The 20,426-nt window shown below is 37.1% G+C and overlaps 1 protein-coding gene across 1 annotated transcript in view; it reads left to right on the top strand.

Moving 5' to 3' along the window:
• Positions 1-20,426, top strand: part of DACH2 (dachshund family transcription factor 2) — a gene marked incomplete at both ends in the record, with an annotated part of 865,383 nt that overhangs the window by 686,437 nt on the left and 158,520 nt on the right. The window contains one exon of the mRNA XM_079765880.1: positions 19,572-19,707. Coding sequence (XP_079622006.1) covers positions 19,572-19,707 — 136 coding nt within the window. The remainder of the gene's footprint in view (positions 1-19,571; positions 19,708-20,426) is intronic.

The raw sequence follows: 20,426 nt of genomic DNA, 5'->3' as shown, positions 1-20,426 counted from the left end.
ACAAGCTAGAAGTGAATGGAAGGAGGTATACAAAGTGTTGCAAAGCAAAGGACTGAATCCAAGAATACTATATCCAGCAAGACTATCAATCAAAATTGAAGGGGAAATCAGGAGCTTTGCAGACAAAAAAAGCCTCAGGGAGTTTATCACCACCAAACCAGCAATGCAAGAATTGCTAAAGGGAATACTGTAAAAAGAAGAAATAAACAGGTAAGAAGGAATACAGACACAAAAATAGATATGACTACAAAGAAATACCTTTCAGTAATAACTTTAAATGTAAATGGACTAAATGTTCCAATCAAAAGACATCTAGTAGCTGATTGGATAAAAAAAACACGACCCATATATATGCTGCCTACAAGAGACCCACCTCAGAACAAGAGACTCACACAGATTGAAAGTGAAGGGATGGAAAAATATCTTTCAGGCAAATGGAAATGAAAAAAAAGCTGGGGTAGCAATACTTATATCTGACAAAATAGACCTCAAAGTAAATGCCATAACAAGAGATAAGAAAGGCCACTTCATAATACTAAAGGGAGAAATGCAACAAGAAGAAATAATTCTGGTAAACATATACGCTCCCAATATAGGAGCACTCAAATACATAAAAAAAAACTCCTGTAGGATATCAAGGGAGAGATTAATAGCAATACAATCATAGTAGGAGACTTTAATACCCCACTATCACCACTGGACAAATCCTCTAAACAAAAAATCAGCAAAGAAACAGCAATCCTAAATGACTCACTAGACCAGACGGAATTAATTGACATCTTCAGAACATTTCACCCCAAAGCCACAGAATATACATTCTTCTCAAGTGAACATGGGTCATTTTCAAAGATAGACCATATGCTGGGTCACAGGCAAAGTCTCTTCAAATTCAAGAAGATAGAATTTATATCAAGCATCTTCTCAGATCACAGTGGCATAAAACTGGAAATCAACTACAATAAATACAATCCAAAGAAATCAAACACATGGAGACTAAACAGCATGCTATTAAACAAGGACTGGGTCACCAGAGAGATCAAGGAAGAAATAAAAAACATCATGGCAACAAATGACAATGAAAACACAACAATCCAAAATCTATGGGACACAGCGAAAGCAGTCTTGAGAGGGAAGTTCATAGCTCTACAAGCCTATTGCAAAAAAACAAGAAACAATGGTAATAAATTACTTAACACTACAACTCAAAGAGCTAGAAAAAGAGCAGCAAGAAAAGCGCAGTGTAACCAGAAGGAAGGAAATAACAAAGATCAGAGCGGAGATAAATGACATAGAGACCAAAGAAACAATACATAAGATCAACAAAACCAAGAGCTGGTTCTTTGAAAGGATAAACAAGATTGATGGACCTCTAGCCAGGCTCACCAAGAAGCAAAGAGAGAGGACCCAAATAAACAAAATCAGAAATTAAAGACATGAAATAACAACAGACCCCGCTGAGATACAAAAGGTTGTTACAAAATACTACGAACAACTCTATTCCAACAAACTGGACAACCTGGAGGAAATGGACATATTCCTAGAAAAATATAACCTTCTAAAAATCAATCAAGAAGAATCTAAATAGCTCAATAGGCCAATAACTATGGACGAAATTGAAGCAGTCATCAAAAAGCTTCAGGCAAACAAAAGCCCAGGGCCTGATGGCTTCACAGGAGAGTTTTACCAAACATTCAAGGAAGAACTAAAACCTATCCTCCTCAGACTATTCCAAAAAATTCAAGTGGAAGGAACACTTCCAAGCTCCTTCTATGAAGCCAGCATCACCCTAATACCAAAACCAGATAAAGACAACACAATGAAAGAGAATTACAGACCAATATCCCTCATGAACATAGATGCCAAAATCCTCAACAAAATCCTAGCAAATCGGCTCCAGCAGTACATCAGAAAGATCATACACCATGACCAAGTAGGATTTATCCCAGGAATGCAAGGATGGTACAATATCCGCAAATCAATAAACGTGATACATCACATAAACAAATTGAAAGATAAAAATCACATAGTCATATCAATTGATGCAGAAAAAGCATTTGACAAAATCCAACACCCTTTCTTGATAAAAACTCTCAAAAAGGTGGGAATAGAAGGCTCATACCTCAACATAATAAAAGCTATATATGATAAACCCACAGCAAACATCATACTCAATGGACAAAAACTAAAAACATTTCCCCTAAGAACAGGAACGAGACAGGGATGCCCACTCTCACCACTCCTGTTTGACATAGTACTGGAAGTATTAGCCATTGCAATTAGACAAGAAGAAGAAATAAAAGGCATACAAATTGGAAAAGAACAAGTAAAGCTGTCTTTATTTGCAGACGACATGATATTGTACATAAAAAACCCGAAAGACTCCGTCAAAAAACTAATAGACTTAATAAATGAATTCGGCAATGTAGCAGGATACAAAATTAACTCCAAGAAATCTATGGCCTTTCTGTACACCAATATTGAACTTACAGACAGAGAGACTAAAAAGGCAATCCCATTTACCATCGCACCAAAAAAAATAAGATACCTAGGAATAAACTTAACTAAGGAGGTAAAAGACCTATACACGGAAAACTACAGGACACTGAAAAAAGAGATAGAGGAAGATGTAAACAGATGGAAGAACATACCATGTTCATGGATTGGTAGAATCAACATCATTAAAATGTCCATACTACCCAAAGCAATCTATAGATTCAATGCACTCCCCATTAAAATACCAACGGCATATTTCACAGACCTTGAAAGAACTCTCCAAAAATTCATCTGGAATAAAAAAATACCCCGAAAAGCCACAGCAATCCTGAGAAAGAAGAATAAAGTAGGAGGGATCTCAATACCAGATTTCACGCTGTATTACAAAGCCACTGTTCTCAAAACAGCCTGGTACTGGCACAAGAACAGACATATAGATCAATGGAACAGAATAGAGCATCCAGATATTGACCCAAACCACTATGCTCAATTAATATTTGACAAAGGAGGCATGAACATACAATGGAATAAAGACAGTCTCTTCAATAAATGGTGCTGGGAAAATTGGACAGATACATGCAAAAAAATGAAGCTTGATCACCAACTTATGCCATACACAAAAATAAACTCAAAATGGATACAGGACTTAAACATAAGACGGGAAACCATAAAAATACTAGAGCAATGCACAGGCAGCAAAATCTCAGACATATGCCATAAGAAATTCTTCACTGACACTGCCCCTAGGGCAATGGAAGCTAAAGAGAAAATTAACAAATGGGACTACATCAAAATAAAAAGCTTTTTCACAGCAAAAGAAACCATCAACAAAACAACAAGAAGACCCACTTCATGGGAGAACATATTTGCAAATGGCATCACTGATAAAGGTTTAATCTCCAACATCTACAGGCAGCTTATACAGCTTAATAAAAGGAAGATAAATGATCCAATAAAAAAATGGGCAACAGACCTAAATAGAATCTTTCAAAAGAAGACAGAAGGAAGGCCAAGAGACACATGAAAACATGCTCAACGTCACTAATTATCCGAGAGATGCAAATCAAAACAACAATGAGGTACCATCTCACACCTGTCAGAATGGCTATCATCAACAAATCAACAAACGACAAGTGTTGGCGAGGATGCGGAGAAAAAGGAACCCTCGTGCACTGCTGGTGGGAATGCAGACTGGTGCAGCCACTGTGAACAGTATGGAGTTTCCTCAAAAAACTGAAAATGGAACTCCCATTTGACCCAGTAATTCCACTCCTGGGAATATATCCGAAGAAACTAGAAACACCAATCAGAAAGGATATATGCACCCCTATGTTCATAGCAGCACAATTTACAATAGCTAAGATTTGGAAACAGCCTAGGTGCCCGTCAGCAGATGACTGGATCAGAAAACTGTGGTACATCTACACAATGGAATACTATGCTGCCATAAAAAAGAAGGAATTCTCATCATTTGCAGCAACTTGGATGGAATTGGAGAACATTATGTTAAGTGAAATAAATCAGTCAATGAAAGAAAAATTCCACATGATCTCACTCATTTATGGATAATAAAGAACATTATAAACTTGAACAAAAAGATAGATACAGAGACAGTAAAGCATCAAACAGACTGTCAAATTACAGGGGGAAGGTTAGGGAGAGGTGGGGGAGATAAGAGATCAATCAAAGGACTTGTATGCATGCATATAAGCATAACCAATGGATGCAAAACTCTGGGGGGTGAGGGCATATATGGGAGTGGGGTGGGGGGGGCAATGGTAAGATATGTACACATATAATACCTTAATAAAAATATTGAAAAAAAAATAAATTAAAAAAAATAAAATATATTTTTATTGACTTCAGAGAGAAAGAGAGATAGATAAAATATACCCTAATAAGCAATATTAAGACATTTTATGTTTTTCTCTCTACCTAATACCTCCAGAACTTGACAACTCTCAATAAGTAAATATTTTCATGACAATATGTTTGTTTGCATAAATCCAATAAAAATTTATTCTCTTTATAATAGGACACATAAAACCAGGTTCCAATTGTGGTTCTGATAACTTAAACAATTAGCCAATGTTTTTCCCCAGGGTCATGTCTTGCGACACCAAAGAATGAGCTCCTCAGACCAGAAGATTTGAGCAAAAGTGTGGAAAATTTATTTCAAGCAGATTCAGACTCCCCACATGGGGAGGGGAGCCCAATAATGAGTTGCCACATAAAGCCTTGTAGTCCAGGGATATATATTTACTACAAACCTGCTTCTATATCTATCCATGTCATCACCTGATTGATTCCCTCAATTGTTCTTGCTCAGCAACAGACCTGAACTTGCCCTGTTTCTATATGTTCTTTCTTTGTTCCTTTGCTGAACTTTCTCTGTTTCTGTGTCAGTACACCTCATTGTTGCAGGCCCTCCCTTGGTTTCCCATTCCTCCCTCTTTGAGTCCAGAAACATTTTATTACTTCTGCTTGGTTGGTTCCTATGATTAAGTTGGCTCAAACTGCCATGTCTGCCCTTGTCCATTCTCCACCTGCCTTTGTTTTCCACTGGACCCTGCCCTATCTGCCTGCTTTTCAAGTTAACCCTCACAGTTTTAATAACCAAATCTTTGACTAGAATGTCATGATCAAGAGAGGCGTACATTGATCAGACTGTCAAACCTCAGAGGGAAGGTAAGGAAGGGCGGGGGTAAGGGGGAGAGATCAACCAAAGGACTTGTATGCATGCATATAGGCATAGCCAAGGGGCACAGACACTAGGGGGGTGAGGACATGAGCAGGGGGAGGATGGGGGGATAAGGACACATATGTAATACCTTAATCAATAAAGAAAAAAGAAGGAAAAAAGAGAGAGACATACCAGAAATCTGGATGTCACCAGAAAGACAAGGAATTGAGATTGACTTTAAAGCCAGTAAATGCCCTTTGGGGAAAATGGCCTGGTGCCTTGCTTATTCACATGGTTCATGGTAGTCTTTCCAGATAAGGAAGGAAGTCTGCTTTCCTGGGAGATGGCAAAGAAAGAATTTTAGACATTTTGGGGACCCCAAGAACTTGAGAAATCCACCCAAATCTATAGGCATTACAGGCAAAACTGGATGGGAACTGTGTGGCTTGGCTTCTGTGCCCCCAAGGGGCTGACTATAGTACAGTCTGAAGATTTCTTGTGAATGAAATTCCGCAAAGCAGATTTTTAAAAGCTTATGTAATTAGTTGCTATTCTTATTGTGTTTATACAAATAATCAGGTCAAATTAAAACTGGATCAAATGTAGTCTCTTTGATAAAAATGAGGGTGATAGGGAGAAAAATTCTGTTTCAATGGAAAACACAATGCCCAAATGTGGATATTGGACTCTAGTGTAGTAGGTTGCCTCTAAATTATTATATTTACCTATAAATAACTAATTACTGAATTCTTCTAGTTGTCTTCACCCTCCAAGCTAATGCTTTATTTCCCACCCCCCACCCTTTGACTTAGAATTATTAAGACCTGCTGATATAATTTCAACCCTACAGAATTTACCTGAGCATCAGATGCTACCAAATAGTCATTGCTTGTTTTCATTCCATCAAAAGAAACCTTAAGCTCTCTTTTCTGACATTCTTACAGACGTACAAACTGGCTTATATTTTGCTGTGATCATTAACCTTTGTTTTTCATGCTTTTTTCATAGGCATATTCCTTATTTTTTAAATTAGATCTTTATTGTTGAAAGTGTTACATATGCCCCCCCCCCCTTTATATCCATTCACTCCTTCTAGCCTGCCCCCACTCCCTGCCCCAGGCCTTCAGCATACTATTATTATCTGTGTCCATGGATTATGCATATATGCATACAAGTTCTTTGGTTGATCTCTTCACACCCACCCATCCTCCCCAGCCTTCTCTCTGGGATTCCTCAGTCTGTTCCATACTAATATGTCTCTGGATCGATTTTATTCATGAATTTATTTTATTCATTAGATTCCACATATTAGTGAGATTGTGTAATATTTGTCTTTCTCTGACTGGCTTATTACACTTAGCCTAATACTCTCCAGGTACCTCCATGCTATCTCAAAGGGTAAGAGATCCTTTTTTTTTTTACTGCTGCATAGTACAGTATTCTAGGTGTAAGTGTACCAGAGCTTTTTGATCCACTCATCTACTGATGGCATTTGGGCTATTTCCAGATCTTAGCTATTGTAAAATGTGCTGCTATGAACATAGGGGTGCATACATTCTTTCTGATTGATGTTTCTGGTTTCTTAGGATATATTCCTAGAAGTGGATCACTAGGTCAAATGGCAGTTCTACATTTAATTTATTTAGGAAACTCCATACTGTTTTCCATAATGGCTACACCAGTCTGCATTCTCACCAGCAGTGTACCAGGCAGGGCTCCCCTTTTCTTCACATACTTGCCAAAACTTGTCACTTGTTGATTTGTTGATGGTAGCCATTCTGACAGGTGTGAGGTGTTACCTCATTGTCATTTTAATTTGTATCTCTCTGATGATTAGTGGCTTTGAGCATTTTTTCATATGTCTCTTGGCCATCTGTATGTCTGTTTTGGAAAAGTGTCTATTTAGGTCCTTTGCCAATTTTTTAATTGTATTGTTTGTCTTCCTTTGGTTACATTATATGAGTTCCTTATATATTTTGGATATTAACCCCTTATCAGATGTATCATTGGCAAATATGTTCTCCCATACTTGGGCTTCCTTTTCATTTGTTGATACTAGAGGCCTGGTGCACAAATTCATGCATGGATGGGGTCTGGCCAGCCTGCCCCAATCAGCCGATTGGGCCAGGCTAGCTGGGGGGAGGGGATGTGGGCGGTTGGCTGGATGGCCCCACCCCCTGGTTGAACTCCTGGTCAAACTCCCAGTTGAGGGGATAATTTGCATATTAGCCTTTTATTATATAGGATTTTCTTTTGCTATGCAGAAGCTTTTTATTTTGATGTAATCCCATTTGTTTATTTTTTCCTTAGATTCCATTGTCCTAGGAGATGTATCCATAAACATGTTGTAATGAGAGATGTCTGAGATTTTGCTGCCTATGGTTTCTTCTAGGATTTTTATGGCTTCATGACTTACATTTAAGTTTTTTATTCATTATGAATTCATTCTTGCATATGGTATAAGTTGGTGGGCTAGTTTCATTTTTTGCATGTATTTGTCCAGTTTTACCAACACCATTTATTGAAGAGACTGTCTTGACTCCATTATATGCTCTTGCCTTTTATGTCAAACATTAATTGAGCTCAATGGCTTGGGTTGATTTCTGTGGTCTCTGTTCTGTTCCATTGATCTATATGCCTGTTCTTGTGCCAATACCAGGCTGTTTTGATTACAGTGGCTTTATAGTACAACCTGATATCTGGTATTGTGACACCTCCAACTTTGTTCTTCTTTCTCATGATTGCTGCAGCTATTTGAGTTTTTTTTTTAATTTTAATTTTATTTTTTGGGGTTCCATATAATTTTTTGGAGCATTTGTTCTAGACATTTGAAATTTTCTGTTGGTATTTTAATAGGGTTTGCATTGAATCTGTAGATTTGCTGAAGTGAGACTCCATGTAGAAATGATGACACTTCAGGAATTTCTGTCCATCCCTACTTTAGAAAAATCAACCAAGGTCCTCTCTATTCCAGTCTCAAATCCCATTTTGTTGTCACCCTTAGATCAGACAGGGAGAGAGACTTTCATACGCTAATGTAGACAGGGACTATAACAATTTCCAGCACAAAGCAATTACTGAAGACAGACAACCCTCCCTCATCACTGCTAAAATATTTTAGAGGTAGAAGTCTCTGAGTGGGGATGTTATAGAATATTAGAATCTAAGAAAATTCCATGACAAGAGGAATAGAGAAACTAAGACAGGAGGTGTAGCACCAGTTTGCAACTACCTAGTATATCCTATCTTCCCTAAACTAAGGACACTTCAGAGTAAGTGGTTTGTACTTCTTCACAAGCAGAGAGTATATAGCTTAAATCACCCTACTCAGGGAGGCAGGTAACAGAAATCCAATTAAGTGCCATTTACCAGCCACACCCAAGGACAGCCATATTAAGAGAATAAATCTCATTTTGGTACATCAGCATAAAACTGATAAATATTCTATTGATCCGCTCCTAAGACCTCCCCTAAATGCCCAGCCTTTAAAACTCCTCAAAATGAAGGTCCCAGCATGCTGTCCCTTCAGGAAGTATACCCGTTCCATTCCCTACTCACTCTCCTCCTACCCCATGTATCCCATAACCTCTAATGGATCCCATGATACTTGCAACCAGGGGAGCAAAGCCTCCCCACCCCATCCTCTAACTGCCCAGAGCTTATGAAGCCCAGCCTAGACTCTCCTGTTGCTTCTTCTATGCCCTTCTTGTTTTACTTTCCTAAATATATTTTTGCTGAGGTCAATAAATTCTTGCTTGGTTTTCTATATTTTGTCTCTTGATTGAAATCTTTCCCTTTGAAGACAAAAACCAAGGGCTCCTCATCTCCTCCTCTCACCAGTAACAACTCAGGCACAATACCCACTGGTTTTTACACCCCAAAGTTACAGGGACTTCTCTTCTTGGCACTTTAACATTGGGCTGGGGGTCTGGTGTTGGGCTGGGATCTCTTGCTCCTCATGGGAGACCTTCTCAGCCATGATATCCTTCCCAATTAAAAACACGCCACACATAAATAGAAAAAGTAAGTAAATAAATAAATAAATGAAAACACACCACACATGGGTGTCAGAATAGCCTGCTCCATACCTCCACCCTTCTACCAGTTTCAATGTGCTTTTTTCTTTAATTCTCTGGTTGTAGGACTTCCATTCAGCCACATTTCATGTGGTTTCTGAATGATGGTTGGCCTGTGTTTTAGTTGTAATTTTGATGTGGTTGTAAGAGGATACAAGTATCGGCATTTACCTATGCTGCCATCTTAGTTCCTCTATTCTTTTTCTAGTTCTTTAAAATATACTGTTTGGCTGTTTAGTTGGGATTTCTCTTGTTTCTTGAGATAGGCTTGTAATGAGATAAATATCCCTCTTATTATTGCTTTCCCTACATCCCAGAAGTTTTGGATAAGTCATTCTCATTTGTCTCTATATATCTGCTGATCTCACTTTTTCTTTTTTTGACCCATCATACAGTAGTATGCTGTTTAATCTCCACATATCTGTGTGTGTGTGTGTTGTTTTTGAACTTCCTTTTTGCAGTTGATTTCCAATTTCAAAGCATTGTGGTCAGACAATATGCCTGCTATGATTTCAATGTTCTTAAATTTGTTGATGCTGGTTTTGTGACCCAACATATGGTCTATCCTTGAGAATGTTCCATGTGCACTGGAGAAGAATGTATAGTCTAATTCTCTGGAATGAAAGGCTTTGTTAATATTAATTATGTCCATTTAGTCTAATGTGTCATTTAAGACAATAATTTTATTGATTTTCTTTTTAGATGACCTATCTAGAGCTGTTAATGGAGTATTTAGGTCACCTAGTATGATTATTTTTGTCAGTTTCTCAATTTAGTTCTGTTAGTAGTTGCTTTATATTTTCAGTGCTCACTGCTTTGGTACATACAGTATATATTAAATGGTGTTATGTTTCTTGATGTAGTGTCCTCTTTATCATTATAGAATATCCATCTTTGTCTCTTGTTACTTTTGTTATCTTGAGATATTTTTGTCAGATATAAGTATGGCTCCATCTGGTTTTCTGTGGATGTTATTTGTTTAGAGAATCATTTTCTAGCTTTTCACTTTGAATCTACCCTTGTCTTTGCAGCTTAAACATGTCTCTTATAGGCATCATATGGTTGGATTTTTTTTTCATTTTTTATTACGTTATTATATGTGTACATATCTTACCTTTGACCCCCCCAACCCCACTCCCATACATGCCCTCACCCCCCCAGTGCTTTGCAACCATTGGTTATGCTTATATGCATGCATATAAGTCCTTCGGTTGATATCCTATCTCCCCCACCTCTCCCTAACCCTCCCACTGTAATTTGACAGTCTATTTGATGCTTTAGTGTCTCTGTATCTATCTTTTTATTTATCAGTTTATAATGTTCTTTATTATCCACAAATGAGTGAGATCATGTGATATTTTTCTTTCATTGACTGGCTAATTTCACTTAGCATAATGTCCTCCAGTTCCATCCAGGTTGCCGCAAATGGTAAGAATTCCTTCTTTTTTATGGAAGCATAGTATTCCATTGTGTAGATGTACCACAGTTTTCTGATCCAGTCATCTGCTGACGGGCACCTAGGCTGTTTCCAAATCTTAGCTATGGTGAATTGTGCCACTATGAACATAGGGGTGAATATATCCTTTCTGATTGGTGTTTCTAGTTTCTTAGGATATATTCTTAGGAGTGGGATTAATGGGTCAAATGGGAGTTCCATTTTCAGTTTTTTGAGGAAACTCCATACTGTTCTCCACAGTGGCTGCACCAGTCTGCATTCCCACCAGCAATGCATGAGGGTTCCTTTTTCTCCGCATCCTCGCCAACACTTGTCGTTTATTGATTTGTTGATGATAGCCATTCTGACAGGTGTGAGATGGTACCGCATTGTCGTTTTGATTTGCATCTCTCAGATAATTAGTGACATTGAGCATGTATTTATGTGTCTCTTGGCCTTCCTTCTGTCTTCTTTTGAAAAGGTTCTATTTAGGTCTGTTCCCCATTTTTTTTATTGCATCATTTATCTTCCTTTTATTAAGTTGTATAAGTTGCCTGTAGATGTTGGAGATTAAACCTTTATCAGTGATAACATTTGCAAATATGTTCTCCCATACAGTGGGCTTTCTTGTTGTTTTGTTGATTGTTTCTTTTGCTATGAAAAAGCTTTTTATTTTGATGTAGTCCCATTTGTTTATTTTCTCTTTAACTTCCATTGTCCTAGGAGCAGTATCAGTGAAGAAGTTCTTTTGGCATATGTCTGAGATTTTGCTGCCTGTGGATTCCTCTAGTATTTTTATGGTTTCCCATCTTATGTTTAAGTCCTGTATCCATTTTGAGTTTATTTTTGTGTATGGTGTAAGATGGTGATCTAGTTTCATTTTTTTCATATATCTGTCCAATTTACACAACATCATTTATTGAAGAGACTGTCTTGAATCCATTGTATGTTCATGCCTCCTTTGTCAAATATTAATTGAGCATAGTGGTTTGGGTCGATATCTGGATTCTCTATTCTATTCCATTGATCTATATGTCTGTTCTTGTGCCAGTACCAGGATGTTTTGAGAACAGTGGCTTTGTAATACAGCTTGAAATCTGGTATTGCGATCCCCCCTACTTTATTTTTCTTTCTCAGGATTGCTGTGGCTATTCAGGGTTTTTTTTTATTCCAGATAAATTTTTGGAGAGTTCTTTCTAGGTCTGTGAAATAAGCTATTGGTATTTTGATGGGGAGTGCATTGAATCTATAAATTGCTTTGGGTAGTATGGACATGTTAATTATATTGATTCTACCAATCCATGAACATGGTATGTTCTTCCATCTGTTTACGTTTTCCTCTATCTCTTTTTTCAGTGTACTGTAGTTTTCTGAGTACAGGTCTTTTACCTCCTGAGTTAAGTTTATTCCTAGGTATCTTAATTTTTTTGGTGTGATGGTAAATTGGATTGCTTTTTTAGTTTCTCTTTCTGTAAGTTCACTATTGCTGTATAGATATGCCATAGAGTTTTTGGCGTTACTTTTGTATCCTGCTATATTGCCAAATTCATTTATTAAGTCTATTAGTTTTTTGATGGAGTCCTTAGGGTATTTTATGTACAATATCATGTCATCTACAAATAAGTACAGCTTTACTTCTTCTTTTTTAATTTGGATGCCATTTATTTCTTCTTCTTGTCTAATTGCAATGGCTAATACTTCCAGTACTATGTCAAACAGGAGTGGTGAGAATGGTCATCCCTGTCTTGTACCTGTTCTTAGGGGAAATGGTTTTAGTTTTTTCCCATTGAGTATGATGTTAGTTGTGGGTTTATCATATATGGCTTTTATTATGTTGAGGTACGATCCTTCTATTCCCACCTTGCTGAGAGTTTTTATCAAGAAAGGGTGTTGGATTTTGTCAAATGCTTTTTCTGCATCAATTGATATGACTATGTGATTTATATCTCTCAATTTGTTTATGTGATGTATCACATTTATTGATTTGCAGATATTGTACCATCCTTGCATTCTTGGGATAAATCCTACTTGGTCATGGTTTATGATCTTTCTGATATACTGCTGGATCTGATTTACTAGAATTTTGATGAGGATTTTGGCATCTATGTTCATGAGGGATAGTGGCCTGTAATTCTCTTTCATTGTGTTGTCTTTATCTGGTTTTGGTATTAGGGTGATGCTGGCTTCATAGAAGGAGCTTGGAAGTGTTCCTTCCACTTGAATTTTTTGTAATAGTCTGAGAACGATAGGTTTTAGTTCTTCCTTGGATGTTTGGTAAAACTCCCCTGTGAAGCCATCTGGCCTGGCTTTTGTTTGCCTGAAGCTTTTTGATGACTGCTTCAATTTCGTCCATAGTTATTGGCCTATTGAGCTATTTAGATTCTTCTTGATTGATTTTTGGAAGGTTATATCTTTCTAGGAATATGTCCATTTTCTCCAGGTTGTCCTGTTTATTGGAATAGAGTTGTTCATAGTATTTTTTAATAATCCATTGTATTTCGGTGGGGTCTGTTGTTATTTCACCTCTTTCATTTCTGATTTTGTTTATTTGCGTCCTCTCTCTTTGCTTCTTGGTGATCCTTGGTTCATCAATCTTGTTTATCCTTTCAAAGAACCATCTCTTGGTTTTGTTGATCTTTTGTATTGTTTTTTTGGTCTCTATGTCATTTATCTCTGCTCTGATCTTTATTATTTCCTTCCTTCTGCTTACACTCTGCTTTTCTTGTTGCTCTCTTTCTAACTTTTTCAGTTGTAGGGTTAGGTAATTTATTACCATTTTTTCTTGTTTTTTTGCAGTAGGCTTATAGAGGTATGAACTTCCCTCTCAAGACTGCTTTCTCTGTGTCCCATAGATTTTGGATTGTTGTGTTTTCATTGTCATTTGTTGCCATGATGTTTTTTATTTCTTCCTTGATCTCTCTGGTAACTCAGTCATTGTTTAATAGCATGCTGTTTAGTCACCATGTGTTTGATTTCTTTGGATTGTATTTATTGTAGTTGATTTCCAGTTTTATGCCTCTGTGATCTGAGAAGATGCTTGATATAATTTCTATCTTCTTGAATTTGAAGAGACTTTGGCTATGTCCCAACATATGGTCTATCTTTGAAAATGACCAATGTGCCCTTGAGAAGAATGTATATTCTGTGGCTTTGGGGTGAAATATTCTGAAGATGTCAATTAATTCCATCTGGCCTAGTGAGTCATTTAGGATTGATGTTTCTTTGATGATTTTTTGTTGAGAGGATTTCTCCAATGGTGATAGTGGGGTATTAAAGTCTCCTACTATGATTGTATTGCTGTCAATCTCTCCCTTGATATCCTCCAGGAGTTTTTTTTATGTATTTGGGTGCTCCTGTATTGGGTGCGTATATGTTTGCCAGAGTTATTTCTTCTTGTTGGATTGCTCCCTTTAGTATTATGAAGTGGCCATCCTTATCCCTTGTTATGTCCTTCACTTTGAGATCTAATTTGTCAGATATAAGTATTGCTACCCCAGTTTTTGTTTTTCATTTCCATTCCCCTGGAAAACCTTTTTCCATCCCTTCACCCTCAGTCTGTGTGCATTTTTTTTCTGAGGTGGGTTTCTTGTAGACAGCAGATATATGAGTTTTGTTTTCTTATCCAATCCGTTTCCCTATGTCTTTTGATTGGGGCATTTAATCCATTTACATTTAAAGTTATTATTGATAGGTACTTATTTGTCGCCATTTTTATTCTTTACCCCTGTGTTCCTTTTTTTTTTTTTTTTTTTTACAGCAGAACCTTTAGCATTTCTTGCATTGCTGGCTTGTTAGTGATGACCTCTCTTAGCCCTTTTTTGTCTGTGAAGCTCCTGATTTCACCTTCAATTTTGATTGATAGCCTTGCTAGGTACAGTATTCTTGGATTCAGAACCTTCCTTTGCATGACTTTGTATATTTCATTCCATTCCCTTCTGGCCTGATGTGTTTCTGTTGAGAAATCAGTTGCTAATCTGATAGGGGTTCCTTTGTAGGTAAATTTCTGTCTCTTTCTGGCCGCTTTTAAGATTCTTACTTTGTCGTTGGTGTTGGCCAGTTTAATTATAATGTGCCTTGGCATCAGTCTTTTGGGGTTCATTTTGCTTGGGACTCTGAGCTTCTTGGATTTCTGTGGGTTTTTTCCCTATATCAGGGAAGTTCTTTGTCATTATTTCTTCAAACAGGTTTTCTATTCCTTGCTCAGTTTCTTCTCCTTCTGGAACCCCTATAATGCAGATGTTGTTTTGTTTCCTGTTGTCCCAAAGTTCCCTTAGGCTCTCCTCCTGCTTTTTAATTTTTTTTTCTAGAAGCTGTTCTACTTGGGTATTTTTTCCCACCTTGTCTTCTATCTCACTGATGTTGTCCTCTGCTTCTTCTAGTCTACTCTTGATGCTTTCTATTGAGTTCTTTACAGCAGCGATGTCATTTTTCATTTCTTCTTGGTTCTTCTTCATTTCCTCTTGGTTCTTACTCATATTGTCGAATTTGTCTTCCATTCTTTTCAGCCACCTTATGACCATTTCTCTGAATTCTTTTTCTGACAGGTTGCTTGCCTCCATTTCGTTTACTTCCTTTTCTGGTGATGCCTGCTTTTCTTTCATATGCGGGCTGTTTCTTTGTCTCCCCATCGTCTCTCTTCTCCAGATGTCTGTTTATGTAGTTCTCTCTCTCCTTATCCCAGGTGAAATCTGACCTTTCTGTGGTGGAGTGTAGAGCTCCTCTCAATCCGCATGTTTGCGCCAATTGGGGACCGGTGTTCTGGGGTTCACAGCTGTTTGGCGGTTGCCGCAGTTGTAGATTTTCACACTTCCAATAAGATCCACTTTCCCCTTCAAGATGGCATGGTCTCTGCATCTGAGCCCATAGCTCTGGGAGGGGACCCAGCAGCAGTGGGGGCTGCCCAGTCAGGGGAACCCCGTCCAGCAGTCCCCCACCTTCTCCTGGTGTATAGCTGTCCCTTAACTCACCAACAAATACTCCCCGTGCGACCCTCAGCTGTTCTTTCTTTCTGCTCTGGGATAAGGCTCAGGACCCGTCTGTCTATTCCGTCACCATTTTTCTTCTTATATCTGGATTATTTTTTGATCCAATCTCCTACTCTTGAACTCTCTATTGGTGAATTCAGGCCTTTTACATTGAGGGTAATTATTGATGTATGAGGATTTCCTTTTGCCATTTTATCTATTATTTTCTGGTAGCTCTGTGCCTCCATTGGTTCTTTTCCTTTGTGTTTCTATATGATTTTTTTATTTGCTGATATTCCATACTTCTTTTTTCTGTTTTGTCTTTTTTTTGAAAAATGTGTCTCAGTGTTTATTTGTGGTTATCTTTAGGTTTATAAAAAAGAAAGTTTCATATATAGAGTAGGTTTTTCTTTTTCTTTTGAGTGCATCTGATCTCCATCTTTCTTGCAAATTCAGACCCTTTACCTCTCCCTTTTTATGTTTTTATGTTTTTGTGGTCACAAATTATCCCTGTTTGTGCTGTAAGTTTGTTGGTGAACTTACTAGTAGTGTGGTGACCTTTTGTTTTTTTGTTTCAGGTAGAATCACCCCCTTGAGTATTTCCTGCAATGGAGGTCTTCTGGTGATAAATTCCCTCAGCTTCTGTATGTCTGGAAAATACTTATCTTTCCTTCATATTTAAAATATAACATTGCTGGATACATTATTCTTGCTAGTAATTTGTCTCCTCCAGTAGTTTGCATATTTGGTTCCACCCTATTCTGGCTTATAGGGTTTCTGCTGAGAAGTCCAATGATAACCTGATGGGCTTTCCTTTATAGGTCACTTCCTTCTTTTCTCTGGATGCCTTGATAATTCTTTCTTTGTCATTAAATTTTGACAGTTTTAATACAATATGCCTTGTAGATGGCCTCTTTGGATTGAAATAATCAGGTATTCTGTTTGCTTCTTTTTTGTTTTAATTTCTTTATTGATTAAGGTATTACATATGTGTCCTTATTCCCCCATTACCCTCAACCCCCTATTCATGCCCTTACCCCCCTGTTGTCTCTGTCCATTGATTAGGCTTATGAGCATGCATATAAGTCCTTTGGTTGATCTCTCCCCCTTACTCCCACCATCCCCTACCTTCCCTGAGGTTTGACGTTCTGATAGATGTTTCTCTGTCTCTGGATCTGTTTTTGTTCATCAGTTTATGTTGTTCATTATATTCCATAAATGAGTGAGATCATCATGTGGTATTTATCTTTCTCTGCTGGGCTTATTTCACTTAGCATAATGCTCTCCAGCTCCATCCATGTTGTTACAAATGGTAAGAACTCCTTTTTTACTGCAGCATAGTATTCCATTGTGTAGATGTAGCACAGTTTTTTAATCCACTCATCTGCTGATGGGCACTTAGGCTGTTTGATTCTTGAATTCAAGGATCTAGCTCTTTCCATGTGTTCTGAAAGTCCTCATTAACTATTTGTGCTAATAGGTTTCCGTTCCCTTCTTCCTCTCTTCTTCTTCTGGTATGTCCGTTATTCTTTTATTACTTTTTGTGATTTAGGTAGTTTTATAGAGTTTTATTTATTTATTTTATTTATTTATTTATTTATTTATTTATCACATCTCTCTCATCTTCCCTCTGTGTCATTTCTAGAATTCTATCTTTGATATCAGTAATTCTTTCATCCATCTGATTGGCTCTATTTCTTATGCTTGCAAGTTCATTTCTGACCTCTTTTATTGAATTCTTCATATCTAGGATTTCTGTTTGGTTCTTTATAAAAAATTCAATCTCTTCGGTAAAGTACTTATTTTGTTTGTTAATTAATTTTCCGAGTGCATTAAATTGCCTCTGTATTTTCTCACATCTCATTAAGTATTTTAAGAAATGCAATCTTGAATTCTCTGCCATTTATATCACATATTTCCATATGTTCAAACTTGCTTACTGAAGACTTTTTATTTTCTTTCTGAGCTTCCTTGCTACCATGGTTATTCATGGTGTTTGATGGGTTCCTTCTCTGTCTAGGCATCTATGTATGAGTGACAATTAGATATCAATTATGTCAACTATGAAGAGTTCTTTCTATTATTTTCAGTAGGTGGTGGTGAATCACAAATTTTTTAGCTCTGTGAAATCCCATAGCTAATGCCCATGGATGCTGTCAGTGCAGCTGCCGTACTTGGGCTTGGTGTTGTCTAGGGGTATTTGGCTGCCTTTTTTGTTTCGCCTTCTTGGTAATGGTGACCTGGAAACTCTCCCAGTGTGCCACAACTGGGAATAAGTAATAGAGTGTACACTTTGCTGAGGAGAAATAGTGATTCTGTAGAAACAGTTCTCGACTTTACAGATAATGTGCTCAGCCACTTGGTATAAAAAGCTCTATGGCTTTCTTTCTTTGTCTGAAGTGTCAACCACCCAAGAGCTGTGGCAGAGCCTCTGTGCTCTGTCCTTGCCCAGTTCTCTTGGCTCAGTTGCAACTTGCATTGCTCACTCCCACAAGAGTTCCCACCCAGTCTCTCTGCTTCTCCCAGCTGAAGGAAGAATGAGCCACAACTGGCTTCCTCCCCTCTCTGGGATGAGCCCTGCTTTGGGATCCTCACTGCAGGGCTGCATCCACTGCTATTCTAAGCCCTCCTTCCTTCTTGTCTCACCTGTTTCATATTAGTTTCCCACCTTTTGATGCTTCAATATGTGGATCTCTCAGTGTGTCTGTATGTTGAGCAGGGAGTCTTTTGTTGAGTTTTAGCTGTTCAAATTGTTGAAATTACAGGGGGAGAGTCCAAGGGAATCTCACATGCTACAATTCCTTGATATCACTCAACAAACAGTTTTTCTTTATGGGATTTATATAAATTTTGGGCAACTCATGCAAAATCAATGTGAAAATATACAAGCACATATTTAACAAATTAACTTTAATATTATTATGATTAGAATACTGTTGTTGTTATTATAAATGGACACATTTAAGAAATTTATTATGAATAAATTAAATATTTTATAGAGAAAATATTCTCCATCCCTGCATATCTATCTCCCAGTCACATTGATTACATATATGCATAAAAAACACAATTTGGTTCTTTTATTGATCAAATTAACTAAATAGTTGCTAGATTTATTCATCAATTTATGGTGCATAAATATAGTAAACAACTTAAGAGTTTTATAGCAATATTCATAATTACAGAAATATTGAAAGCCATAGCAGTTACTGTACAAGTATGTAAAATAGATATTTCGTTTTTGTTCAAATTTATTATTTCAAACTAAAAACACTCAAAAATACAAAGGAATTGATATTGATAGGTCTTAATGTTACTGTGGAAAACCAATTATTGTATCCTGTGACAACTAAACCATTTTGTTTTAAGAATTTAACATAAATTCTTAAGGTCTGATAGATTGCAGGTATATTAAGTCCATATTGTTTGTCTGTGCAGAAAGGCTAAACATGTACTAGTTGCCATATTTGCAAGTTTCATTCCAGAGTTCTCAAATGTTTATTTTTGAGATATCTCCTTCTTACTTAGAGAGTAGGATCACTCTCCAGACCTTGGCATGAACTTTATGTCAATGGAAGTGCTTACAATAACAATAAACATTCACCATGCCCCCAGATTTATAATCTTTTTGAATTTTCTAGGAAAACAAATGGAAACAAACTTTTATTGAGCCTCTACTATGTATCTGACATGGAATAGAGTCCTTTTAGTTTCTTCTCTTATTGAACTTTCATTATATTCCATTAATTTTATAAGAAAAATAAGCTTTTATTTAAAGATATGTTTTTAAGACCAGGTATTGTGGATGAGCATGCTTTCAGGATAAGTGAGAGATCAAAATTTCAAATGTTATGAATTCAACCAATATGAAAATCTTGGTGCACAGATGGAATTTCCCTTTGTGCTTTCTTTTGTGTCAGGAAAGGATCCCAGAGAGTCCTTCTCCTGCTCCCTCTCTGGAAGAGAGTCATCGCCCTGGGAGCCAGACCTCCTCCCACCCCAGCAGCAGTGTATCCAGCTCTCCTTCTCAGATGGATCACCATTCAGACAGAATGGGTGAGTATTTCACCTGAAGAAAGGATTTTAAAGATATTATTTCAAGAAATCCTTCATTAGGTAATATAGAGGGGGAAAAGAAGCTGGAGGGGCTGATGCTGCCTTAGTATAAATGGCTTTTTGAAGTGGTCATTTTTTTATTGCTGAAGCAATATGAATAACAAAATGAAACTTAAAATATTGAAAGTTTGTTTTCTGGTAGTGCTTTCATTTACTGTATCACTGGATCTCATGGAAATAATATCATGGTAATTTTGTAGAGTATTTGTTAGTTTAATATGTTGGTTTTTTAACAGCTAGTATAATACAATAAATTTGTTATATTCACAACATCCTTTAAAATTGAAGTTAAAATGTCCTTTAGGCAGTTTATTGTTTCAGTGTTTAAAAAGTCAATCAATGTATAGTTTGCTACAATTTCAAATCTTGGATCACAACTATTTGATATGCTTTTCATTACAATTTTTCATTGTCTTAGACATCTTACACCATAGACACAATTTCAGAATACTGTTACTGTTAGTGATGTGGCATATTAAAGATTTCACTCTAGCCATAGTTCTGGCACTAACTAGGTAGGAAATCTTGATTATGACACTTAACCACCACCACTTTATATAATATGAAAATAATTACTGTCCTGCCTAATAGAGTCAACTTTTGTGAGGTCAAATGAAATAATGTGTGGAAAAACAGAATTTTAAAGTGATAAGGAAAAG

Source organism: Cnephaeus nilssonii, assembly GCF_951640355.1.
Source record: "Cnephaeus nilssonii genome assembly, chromosome: X".
NCBI lineage: Eukaryota > Metazoa > Chordata > Mammalia > Chiroptera > Vespertilionidae > Cnephaeus > Cnephaeus nilssonii.
The sequence above is the reverse complement of the archived record's forward strand: the minus strand, read 5'-3'. Positions and strand labels throughout refer to the sequence as shown.